General features: G+C 43.7%; 1 protein-coding gene across 3 annotated transcripts in view; it reads left to right on the top strand.

The window, feature by feature from the left end:
• The first annotated feature begins 3,378 nt into the window (after positions 1-3,378).
• Positions 3,379-12,866, top strand: part of VPS53 (VPS53 subunit of GARP complex) — a 144,449-nt gene continuing 134,961 nt past the window's right edge. The window contains exons 1-2 of one of the 3 annotated variants that reach the window (XM_049858735.1): positions 3,379-3,863; positions 7,814-7,894. In XM_049858735.1, coding sequence (XP_049714692.1) covers positions 3,777-3,863; positions 7,814-7,894 — 168 coding nt within the window. In that variant the 5' untranslated portion in view covers positions 3,379-3,776. Of the gene's footprint in view, positions 3,864-7,813; positions 7,895-12,866 lie in introns of those variants that run through there. The other 2 variants (XM_049858736.1, XM_049858739.1) reach the window with 2 other exon arrangements.

Here is a 12,866-nt window from a genome sequence, read left to right as displayed (position 1 = left end):
AAAGAAAGCTGCAATCCAACAGAAACCTATCATAGTAGCTCCGCTAATTCCCTACTTGGAGTTACCGCCACCTGACCTTCACCCGGACTATTCCTAACAAGATAAAGACATTGCCAAGACCTGGGGGGGGGGGGGGGACTGTAAACAAGGATGGATGGGAATACAACCCCCATGGAAAGACTTTCATTCCATCAAAACTCAGGCACCCTATCCTACACAGAGACCACCACTCCACACATTATGGATGCGACGGACTATATGATTGGGTTAAGAGACATTTAATTGGACCAAAGATCCATGCCACTATTCTGGCAGCAGTAAAGAGCTACCCCACCTGTGCGAAAAATAATCCCAAGAACACTGCTGAAGCAGCCCCAGGGGTCCAGAATGCCTGGAAATGACTGGCAGGTGGATTTCACTGAGAGGTTTCTAGTTCTTGGCAATTACAAGTATCTGCTAGTCTTTATAGACACCTTCACTAAGTAGGTTGAAGCTTTTCATTGCAGGACTGAAAAGGCCATTGAGGTTGTGAAGCACCTCCTGAATGAAATCATCCATTGATTCAGGCTTCCCATCTCCATTGGCAGGAGCAATGGGCTCCATTTTGTGGCCTTGGTGGTGCAATCACTGGCAATCACCTTGGATGTTAATTGGGATTTATACACAGCCTGGGGACCCCATTCGAGTGGTAAAGTAGAGCAGGCTAACCAGACTCTGAACAGACACCTAGCAAAGCTGTGCCAAGAGACCAAGTTGGTATGGACAAAGGCACTGCCTATGGCCCTCCTTGAGAGTTTGGTCTACCCCTACAGGCAAACTTAAACTTAGTCCATTTGAGCTATTATACAGGCATTTGTTATTAGAGAACCCCAATATGACAAATGTAGCTTGCCTTAATAATGACCAACCTCCCACCCTGCACAAGGTTGGAGATGTTCAAGTTACTAAATACTTGCAGTCTGTTTGGGCAGCTCAGTCTTCTCTCCACAGATATGCTCACCTGAGGAGTCTGCCTGAGATATTACAGAGGTGCCTCTCCATGCATTTCAGCCAGGTGATTTGGATTTTCTCAAGGTGTGGAAAGACAACCCCCTTCAGCAGAAGTAGACCAGCTCCTTTAAGGTCCTCTTGGCTACTCCAGTGGCTGTCAAACTTGGATCCACCATACTCGAGTAAAGAAAACCAACCCACTGGATGCCAAGGAACAAACTCGTCACACTGGACTTGTAAGCCAGTCGAGGACCTTAAGTGCTTGTTTTCCTGACACCCTCCTGCATGGATGTTATCCCCCAAAGATTCTTAACACTGCCATTAACCTTGGTGTTAGTATTCTGTGTTATATATCTATATACTCTACTTGAACAGGTTAGACCGCTGTAGACCTTTGAGTGAGCAGAATTAACTATGAACAGGGTGATGTGGTCATTCCTAGGAGTTGCCCTATGTGTAAATGCTGGATGGGATTTCATTGTTCTTAATAGGTTGTACCACGTAGCTGTAAACCATACTGCATGAGCTAACAATCGCTGGATTTGTTCACACTCCCCTTTGCATGTAGGACAAGGGTTACCCATAGTCCTTGTACCTCTCTACTCAACTTACTGGCTAAAAGAAGAGGGGGTGCAGTTAGTAAATAAAAATAAAACATGAGGTAAAGTCCAGTACACCACTGTGAGGCCTACATACCTGTAATAACTCAGCAGTAGATCAGTGGCCACAATGAAAGGCCAACCGTTCAAGCCTATGTCCAATATTTGCCCCCTCCCAGAGAACATGCCCACAATTCCGAGCCAGGCTATAGCTCAGAATGGACAGTGGTCCTGAATAAGCAATGTGAAAAAGGAAAGGAGGGAATGACAGAGGTCCCCAGGCTGTGGAAAATTCCATTGCCTCAAGCAGCTTGTTTGGCAGACCTCACAGCTTTACATTAACATCCTGGTTCCCCTTCCTTAACTTTTGCCCAAAACTAGAGGAAATCAGAAAAAACAGGTTTAGGCACCATGTTGACATTCTGGACAACCTTTTAGCTCTTTAAGTACCTCATGCAGAGTAATTTCTCCACCTCTGTGTGAAGTTTAACCGCCATTTTCTGAACATTTGATGCACGAAGTTATATATAAACCCCACTGGACCTGTGTTGTATGAATAAGAATGTTGCTGATGTAACTCGTATGAACTTCCTGCTTGTAAACCCCATAAAAGTAACCTTTTCTCTTGCCCTCGCTGAGCATTCTTGGATGCAGCAGCCTTGATTGTTCCTTTCCTTGTGCAACAAAATAAAGGCGTCTTTCTAATCTTCCACCTCCATCTCTTGTTTATCGGCTGAGATGAGTTGCATGGAGCAGAACCTGGGGTTTCCACCCAACAACACAGTGGCTGCAACAATGGGCTCAAGTATAACAATGATTGTGAGGATAGTGCAGTACCCAGCAGTGTTTTGTTCTGTTGTACACAGGGTCACTGTGAGTTGGAAATGACTCAATGGCACCTAACAACAACATATTTATATAAGTATGGGATCATACTGTATATTTTCCCTTTCTGAAGTACATTGTGCACATTTTTCCATGTCATTAGCCATCAAAACTATGATTTTATGAATCAGTAATAGACTACTGTATAGCTGATTTATGTTTTTAAGCATTCCTTTATTGTTAGAAATTATATTGCTTCCATTTTTCCTTTACTATAAATAACTTTGATACAAACAAAAACAAAAAACCAGTTCAGTGGAGACAGGGGTCCTTCCATCTTGGAGTTTCACAACCTTCAACTGGTAAAGCAACTCTTACTTTGGTTCCAATTACCTCATTGTTTTAAGTATCTGTTGGAAAAGTGGTTCCGCACGGTGATCCGGTCTCTTTCTCCTGCGTAGGTAAGATCTTTGTGGTGCTTACACCCTGACAGTACCTGTATTACTAGCTTAAATTTACGTAGTGCTTTTTATATTCAATCTTCACCACAACCATGCAGGGTAACCAGGGCGGGTAGAGTGACTTGTTCAAGTTCACACGGCTATCCAGTGGTGGTCACCTGATATTCAAAATCATAGAAAGTAACTATTTCGCCAGCGCGGGGCACTGCCTGATCTGGTCTTTTTTTTTCTTCTCTTTCAATAAGGAAGCTGCAGTCATCCTTCACAAAACTCTGCTTAGTGACTTGGCATACGGGGCACCTATCTCTGTTAAGTGGACGCTGACCCCTCCTGCAAACTGTCTTTGGCAACATAGCCACTTACCAGCTGGGTTCATTTCACCCCCGATGCCGGGGGAGGAGAGGGCGCTACTGCCACTGACCAAGGGAGCACTGGGAGCGGAAAGATTGCCGACTTGGCTGCCTGCGAGTGTTGCGCTCCGTTGGCTGCAACGCTGCTGGGGCTTACACTCGCTGGGGTACCCTGCTGGGGTGGCCGGGCCGTCCCCCAGCACCGCCCTGACAGGGGCCTCAGTGAGGCAGCGCCTTAGGCGAGCGGAAGAGAGCCCCACCATCTTAAGAACCAGTTGAAGGTAGCCAAGAGCCGCAGGGGAAAGGGCTGCCAGGGGAGCTCCCGGGATGCAACAGCTAAGCCTCCCCCGGGCGGCCAGGAGTCAGTCCTCCGCTATCCCAGAGTGCCCCGAATCCCGGAAGTGCCTGGCTTCCCGGAAGTGCCGGGCTGGCTGACAGAGCCGGGACTTGCCACAGCTCTGCAATCGAAGTGTTGCGGGTTGCGGGCCGGGGTTGGCGGCTGGAGGTCCGAGGTGCGTTGGCGTGTGGTCGGGAGGGGACTGGGCGGCGTGATGATGGAGGAGGAGGAACTGGAGTTCGTGGAGGAGCTGGAAGCCGTGTTGCAGCTCACGCCTGAGGTGCAACTCGCCATAGAGCAGGTGAGCGTTCGGCTCCCTGAGGGGCGGGGAATGCGGAGGATGGGACAGCTCTGGGTGGTGGGACCCAGGGTGCGCGGGGAGGGAGCGGCCTTTGGACGGAGAGGTGGGGCTAGGCGCAGAAGGAGAGAGAAGGTTTCCAGGGAGGTGGAAGTGGGAAGGGATTCTGAATTAGGAGAGAAAGAGAGTCCTTTCTAGGCCTTGGCTATCTTTGGAGGGTCGGGCGTCCCGCTGGGTTTGGGTAGAGGAGCTCTACTCTCTGAGACGATGAGCCTAGAAGAAGGGACTCCATGGTTAGCAACCTCAGATTCCGGGGGCTATGGGGTTGTTCATTCATTTAGCCGGTTAGTGTGCCCCTGCTTCAGTTTCTCAAGCTAGCCCCTTAAGAGTAGCAGGGAATTTGGGGGAGGTGGGGTCACTTTAATTTCTGAAGTGGAAGGCAAAGCGGGGGGCGGGGGGCGGAGGAAATGTTGAGTCTTTACCGCACTTAAAATGTCGAGAATTCCTGCAGTTGAATAGTTTGGGTTAGATTAGAGAATATTCCCAGAAAGCCCTCCCATCCCTGCAGAAACCCTTTAGTTGACTAAATTCTCTTTGCAAGTTGATTGAAATTTTAAGGGCAATGATATTAGAAATAGCGATTTAGACCCTGGTGTCGCAGTGGTTTTAGTGGGTGGGTCGCAGTGGTTAAGAGCTCAGCTGCTAACTAAAAGGTCGGCAGTTTGAAATCCACCAGCGCACCTTGGAAACCCTATGGAGCAGTTCTGCCCTGTCCTATAGGGTCGCTATGAGTCAGAATTACTCGACAGTAATTATTTTTTTTAAATAAGGTACTGGACAGGAGCTCTGGTGGCGCAGTGTTTAAAGCGCTCGGCTGCTAACCAAAGGGTCAGTGGTTCGAACCCACTAGCGTCTCCGTGAAGAAAGATGTGGCAGTCCTTTTCCATAATAACAATTTACAGCCTTGGAAACCCTATGGGGCTGTCCTACAGGTTTGCTATGAGTCAGAATTGACTTGAAGGCAATGAGTTTGGTTTTTGGTTTGGGCTGTAGGGTATTGCTCCTGAAAGAGGGGGGAAAATCTCCCTGAAAGAAATTGGCTTGGAGATATGATTTAAGAAAAGGGAGGATGTGCTTCATTTAATGACCACTGGGAAGTTTATGTAAGCAAAACATTACTGCTAATAATAATAAAAAAAAAAAATACCCCCCCCAAAAAACTACTAATAATAGTTAACAGTTATGAAGCATTAATGCTTACTATGGATCTGCCACTTTGCTAAGTAATTTATTTATATTGTTTTGTAATTTGCATTGTTTTGTATTTATTTCTAGATTTTTGCATATATGTGTTTCTAGAAGGGACCTAGGTGGTACAAACGGTTTGCACTCAACTGCTAACCTAAAGGTTGGCAGTTCAAACCCACCCAGTGGTACCATGGAAAAAAGGCCTAGCTATCTGCTTCTGTTAAGATTACAGCTAAGAAACCGTGTGGAGCAGTACTAATCTGTAATACATGGGGTCGCCATGAGTCCAAATTGACTCCATGGCATTGGGTTTGGTAGTTTCTAGGAGTGGCTGGATTGCCAATACTAAGCACATTTGGCACACCCTGAGGATGCCAGACCATTGGACAAAGCTTTTGGGGTTCAGGCCACACTGCGTCCCCCACACACCTTCATCTGCCAGAAAAAGACAGTTTAGTTGCTTTTTGGACCTAGCGGGCTCTAGTGGAAGAGACAAATAATGCCTTCAGTTATTGTTTGACTGACAAGAGATCTCAGAAGAACACATTTGTGCTATTTCTAAGAATAAGCTTGAGTTCTAGTGTAGATTTATTTACTAAACAGACATCTTGATGTCACGATGACAGACATTTTTCTTACTTTAGCAATCTAAGATTGAATGGAATTCTGCAAACAACAGGTATAATAGCATACTGTAAAGAGAGGAGATATGTGAGGAGACAGGAAGGACTGCTGTATTGCAATCACATTTTACTCAGGGATTAAGTTCCAAAGTCATTGCATATGGTGAAAAATCACTGTAGACAGATTACCGTTGAAATTCCTTAAATTGCCCATGAAGTACAATGTATGAGCATCTCTTCAATAAGTCTAGCGCTAATTTTCTAACAGCATTGGAACCAAACATTTTTTTCCAATTATTACTAGATGAAGTAGTTGGCTTGTGCTAGGAGCCTTATTATATGAAAACATGTCCAAATCCAGGGTGACACCCGGGGGCAGTGAGAGTCATGCAGAAACAGAGACCAACTTGAGGAAATAGTACATATCCCGCATATCATATTCACTGTGGGGTGTCCACCAAAAGGCAGGCCAAATTACCAGCACTTCCTTTGGTGAGTGCATATAATTGAGGTTGTGTAAATTACATGGACATATGATGTATTCCTACCGTAAATGCATATTACAGAAACAGAAATGCTAAGTGTTTTAAAAAGAGAACTTTCATTTTCTTGTCACTCACCTAACTGCCACCTCTGTTTGACATCGAGGAAGCCGTAAACTCTTCCAACAATTGCTTTTGACTTCTCAAAGTAAAACCAAAACCAAACCAAACCCGTTACCGTTGAGTCGATTTCAACTCATAGCGACCCCATAGGACAGAGTAGAACTGCCCCGTAGAGTTTCCAAGGAGCACCTGGTGGATTTGAAGCGCTGAGCTCTTGCTTAGCAGCTATAGCTCTTAACCACTATGTACCAGGGTTTCCTCTCAAAGTAAAGTTGATCTCAACGATGTGGATGGAGTCAAGCTTTCTGGGCCTTCATTTACTGATGTGGCATAACTCAAAATGAGAAGAAACAGCTGCAAACATCCATTAATAATTGGAACATAAAATGTATGAAGTATGAATCTAGGAAAATTGGAGGTATGCGTATAAAAGCTGGGCAGCAGGTAAGGAAGATGGAAGAGTTGATGCCTTTGAATTATGGTGTTGGTGAAGAACATTGACTATACCATGGACTGCCAGAAGAACCAACAAATCTGTCTTGGGAAAAATACAGCCAGAATGCTCATTAGAAGCAAGGATGGCAAGACTTCATTTCACATACTTTGGACATGTTATCAGGAGAGACCAGTCCGTGGAGAAGGACATCATGCTTGGTAGAGGGTCATCGAAAAAGAGGAAGACCCCCAACGAGGTGGATTGCCACAATAGCTGCAACAGTGGGCTCAAGCATAATGATTGTGAGGGTGGTGCAGGGCAGGGCAATGTTCCTGTTGTATATAGAGTCGCTGGGAGTCAGAATTGACTCAAAGGTACCTAACGCCAACAACAGAAGACATTTTGATTCTTTGACACTTATTTCTTTAGAAGCTTTCTTAAGAGAAGAAATTGTTTACCAGAATTTTAACTGCCTTGAGTTGTTGAAATCCAGTACCCAGGAGATCATTTGACTGCTTTTATAATCTTTTATAACAAGATTCATGCTTGTTCTTCAAGCTGCCACTTTTGAAGGGCATTAGCTGTGTTTCTCAGGAGGCATCCTTTCTTCTGTTAAAGAGGTGGACAGTTCTGAAATGCCAGCTCTGCATTTCCTAATCATGTCTGAAATATAAAAATGCTTCAATGGATAGTGAATTTCATGGCTGAGAAATCACCGCAACATGGTACATATGTCTGTTATCAAGTCGTCCTTAATGCAACCATGTCATAAGCTGGCGTAAACTGGTAGTGCACAGTGCCTGCTGATTTTCCTTATCCTGAAGATTCCATTGATACCTTTTCACAGTTGCACCAAGGTGATAAAAATGTAGATGTTGTTGAAAATTAAAGATTAACGGATACTTTATTGAGCATCTGTTGTGTGTGAAGCATTAGAAAATGAAAAAAAAAATGGTTTTTGCCTTCAAGGAGGGGGAAGAAATAATGCGTAATAAAAGGCAGGAAGATGGCAGTTATTTTAAACGCCCTATTTCTGTCTAGGTATTTCCGAGCCAAGATCCTCTCGATCGAGCAGATTTCAACGCTGTGGAATATATCAATACCCTGTTCCCAACGGAACAAGTAAGTACAGAGCTCTGGTTTCCTTCGTGTCAGGGGCTTCTGACTCATCCCGAGTGTTACGATTGACATAACATCCTACATACTGTAAGGAGCTTTGATAGATAAGTGAGAGTTAAATTCAAATTAAACTCCATCATAACCAAGCTGGAGGGTTAGCTAAATTGTGGTAGAGTGGAATTCTTCGTATGGTGAACATATTATTCGAAACTGCACCCTGAGGTTTTGATCCCCTGCCCCCCACCCCAGATTTATTGAAGTAAATTGGGAAGTGGAAAAGATTTTTAAAATGTAAGAGGGGAAAATGGAAGTGGGGTGGGCAGGATAAGACTGGGGCTGTAAAGCCACTTGCACCCCTACTTCAAGGTGTACATTTTTAGCCTTTATGTTTTGTTTTGTTGGGTGATTTGCCCGTACAGATTTTTTTTTTTTTTTTTTACAAAATTGGTTTTTGAGTGTTTGGGTGAGAAGTAGACCAGAATTAGAAGCACAGAATTGGAGGGAGGTCAGCTGGAGTTCAGCTCAGCCTTTCATTTCTTCATTCAGCAAACATTTAGTGTCATGTGTTGTCAGTCCCTGAGCCAGGCATTGGGGATATAAAGATGAATAAGACCCCCGGGGTGTACATGACTGAGCTGGGGAGACTGGTGAATGCTGTAAGAGAGACATACAACAGTAGGGCGAGGAACAAAAGAACAGTTCTTCCTGGGAAAATCAAAGCCTCAAGAGCAGGCAGCATGTCCGCCAGGTCTTGAAGGATTCATTCATTTCTTCACACTCAGCCATCATTTACTGAGTATCTACTAAGTGCCAGGCTCTAGAAACTGGGGAGATAATGGTAAATGTGACAGGCAAGTTCCAGGTCTCACAGAGCCTCTTGTGAGGAGGAAGACAAACGAGCAAATACATAAACAAAATACCAAGTATGGTTAATGCTGTGATAAAAGCAGGTGCTATTAGAGAGTAATGGCACGGGGTGGGGGGGTGCTCCTGTAGATAGGTGGTCAGGGAACATCTCTCTCAGGTGGTTACCATTAACCTGAGACCTGATAGGTACAAAGGAGCCAGCCTTGTGGCAATCTGGGGAAAGACTGTTCTAGGCAGAGTGAACTCCTGGGTCAGGATGACAAGGGAAAGCAGAGCAAAGGCTCAGAGATGGAAAACACAGTGTGTACAGTGAATGTAGCTTTGTAGGAGAGGAGGCTGAAGAGATATGCAGAGCAAGGATCTTAAAGGGACTATGTCCTCCAGGCTGGTGTGAGCCTTTTTTTTTTTTTTTTTGATGCCACATGGCTGTCCGTGAAATATTTTTCACAGAGCTAATTTTCACTGGGCTAATTTTTAAGCCTGTACAAAATATCATGTATGTCTATTAGTACAAATCTTAAAAAACTAGGCTTTAGTAATATTTGGTGTAGAAATAAAGAAAAATAGAGGTTTTAATATTTTTTTCTCACACCTTAGTGGATACCATTGCAAACCTTTTAGGGATGCGCACACCCTACTCTCTGCTACTCTAGTCAGGGTGTTCACTGAAGGGCCGCTGACGGGGAAATGACTTGATCAGGTTCGCGTTTAAAAAATTCCACCTGGCAGCAATGAGGAGGATGAACTGGGGGGAGGCAAAACTGGAGGCTGAAGCCCGGTTCAGGGACAACTACAGCAGGCCACTTAAGAGAGATGATGGGAGCCTGAGTTAAGACTGGAGTGGAGAGAACAAGATCTAATAAGACCTGTTTAGGAAATAGAAGTCATACAATTTGGTGCTTGAAGGGATGGAGGTGGAGGAACAGATAGAATCTAAAATTCAGTCTTTCATTTACTCTTCAAAAAATACCTACTTTTTGTCTGGCTGTGTAAGAAATTCAGGGGAAGAAGGCTGAGCAAGACAGATATGGGCCTTCCTAACGTAGAGGTTACAGCCTGTCTTAATAGTTAATAATTACATAAATAAATTATAAGCAAAAATTATTATTAAGTTGCAGCGACTTAAGCTTGCAGGCAGCCGTCCAAGGTGTAACAATTGACCCCTATTCACCTGGAGCAACACAGGAAGGAGGAGAGTCAGGACTAGTAGGAAGTGAAATATGTGACTAATTGCCTGCATGAACAACTACCTCCTCTGCATGAGACCAGAAGAACTGGGTGGTGCCTGGCTACCATTACTGAGCATTTTTATCAAAGACTATATAGCAGAATTCTTATCAAAAGGAGGAAAAATGCATAACAGAATTTAAAATTCTCGTGGGCTCCAATTTTCTGGAGCCATAGAGGCTACATGAACCCCCTCAAGCTATTATCCTGAAATAATCTTTAAACTTTAAACCAAAAATATTTCCGGTAGTCTTCTTTAAACCAAACAATAGCTTAATTAGTAAAGACTATCTGCCTTAAGCATGGTGTTCTTTTAAAGAGCTATCTATATGACAACAGCAACTCGAAAGGTTAGATAGGAAGCTTATGGGGCAGTGAGTTTGTATTAATAGTGGAGGAACAACTCAGAAAAGGAGGGTGAGAATGGTTGTACACCTTGAAGAATGTAATCAATGCACATGTAGAAATGGTTGAATTGGTGTATGTTTTGCTATGTATATTTTCAAGAACAAAAAGTTAAAATGACTTCTTTGTGTAATTATTAACTAATTATTATGTTACTTTTCCTCGAAAGAGTCTTAACTTCTTCTACAACTATAATAATAGTTAAAATATATTGGATGCCCACTATGCACCAGGCACCATTCTAAGCACTTAGCAATGATACGTTCTCCCCTTTGTTATCACTCTTGTTTTATGATGAAAATGACAAAGGACAGAGAAGATAAAGAACTCTGAGCTTGAACGTGATAACATCGCCAGAAATGAAGCATAAATGCCTTGAAAACCTAACACATAGGGCCCTACTTAATCTGAGGGATCCAAGAAGGCTTCCCTGAGGAAATGGCAGTGAAGTTGGGGCATTTGGGCCAAGTTAAGGATTTTGGACTTTGATTTCTAGCCTGGGCGGGTGTGGATACCTTTACCCTGTGCTGGGAGCGAGGAGGAGAGCAGGTTTCAGTGGTGAGTATGGTAGGAGGAGCAAGAGGCAGTGAACTCAGTTTTGAACATACTTGGACCATCCAGGTGGAAATATGGAGTTGGATATTTGAGTCTGGAGCTCATAATCCCCATCACTGTTAATACCTTGGTATATATAACTTTCCGAGCTTTTTCTCATACACGTAGTAATTTTACAAAACAGAGTAAAAGAAATGATACCATACTCTGTGACTGTCTTTTTTGAGGTTTCACAGATACCCTTTATAGCTCCTTATTTTCTATGAAAGGGGAATTCTAGGAATTAGCTGGAGATGGACATTTGGGGAAGGAGCTGTGATGGCACAGTGGTTAAAAGCACTAGGCTGCTAACTGAAAGATGAGTGGTTTGAACCTACCAGCTGCTTTGTGGGAGAAAAGGCCTGGCAGTCGGTTCCGGTGAAGATTACAGCCTAGGAAACCCAATGGGGCAGTTCTCCTTTGTCCTATAGGGTCACTGTGAGTTGGAATTGACTCGACAGCACACAACAAGGCATTTGGGGACAATTAATATAAAGATACCAATTTTAGCCATGAGAACATTTCATTTACCCTACCCTGTTAAGAATGCTGACTCAACAAAACAAAAATTAGTGTTAGATTTGAAAATTATATAAGAAACTACCAGGTTCCCACTTCTTCCTGGTATGTTTGTGTATATGTCTGTTTTTTAAACTACTGTAATAGCACAAGACACAGATTCAGTTATGTCTTACCTAGTTATGCCCCTCCCCTACATGATAATGGGTAGTAAAGTTTCTTAGAATAACTTGAAAGATTTATGACACAGGGTTACCTTCATTCCCCATTCCCACAGTTACACTTAACCGTTCATTTTCCATCTGCTTAGCAAAAAGCTAATAGAGTCTTGGCAAGACTTAGAATTTCTTTTAACTATTGCTTGACCTTGGGCATAAGTCATCTCTGTGCCTCATGGACCTATAGTAAATATTTGTTAATTATCAGCTTATTTAAAGTAGACGGCAGCATACGGAGAATAAATGTAGTGTTACTCTAAGGAGGAAGGTATATCTGTGTTTCTATTGAATGGCACCTGCTTGAACATCTGTGATTGCCTGGAGACACCTGCCTGGAGGCAGGGTTGTGGACTGGAACTGATCCCTGGAATTTTCTTATCGTCCAGGTCCAGGTCCAAGGAGCCCAGGTGGCTTAACTGAAAGGTCTGCAGTTCGAATCCCCCCCCGAGCAGCTCCGTGGGAATAAGACCTGGCGATCTGCTCCCATAAAGATTACAGCCTAGAAAACCCTATGGGGCAGTTCTACTCTGTCACATGGGGTTGCTGTGAGTCGAAATTTGTTCAGCGGCACCTAACAGCACCAAGTCCAGGTCCAGGGTCGAGCTTGGGTTCCTGTATCTCACAGAGCTCCCTGGGTGGTTCCGAAGAATAGCAATGGTTTGGTAATACTGATCTGGAAAAGCTTTTTAGTCTCTTAGTAGTAAACTGAAGGTAATCACCTGTCATCCGTTTTCACTGGTGGTTTGATAAGGGAAAGTAGATGAAATTTATGAAAAATTTATATAAAGATTCAGTAAAATTAAGAACTTTCAAAAAGTTCTTTGGTGCCCCTAGGTGGCGCAAATGGTTAATTAAGTGCTTGGCTGCTAACCAAAGGTTAGAGGTTCAGGTCCACCCAACAGGCCCCTCGGAAGGAAGGCCTGGTGATTTTCTTCTGAAAAATCAGCTGTTGAAAACCCTGTAGAGCACAGTTGTCCTCTGACACACCGGGGTTACCATGAGTCAGAGTTGACTCAATAGCAGCTGGTTTGTTTTTTTGGTTTATAATTAAGAACTTTGAAAAAAAGTCATATGGAGCTATGTTTGCAAGGAGTTTTTTGTAACTTCCAAACTGCTTTCAATCTGTTTGTTAAGTGAAAAAAAAA

The sequence above is a fragment of the Elephas maximus genome, chromosome 19, assembly GCF_024166365.1.
Source record: "Elephas maximus indicus isolate mEleMax1 chromosome 19, mEleMax1 primary haplotype, whole genome shotgun sequence".
Taxonomy (NCBI): domain Eukaryota; kingdom Metazoa; phylum Chordata; class Mammalia; order Proboscidea; family Elephantidae; genus Elephas; species Elephas maximus.
The sequence above is the reverse complement of the archived record's forward strand: the minus strand, read 5'-3'. Positions and strand labels throughout refer to the sequence as shown.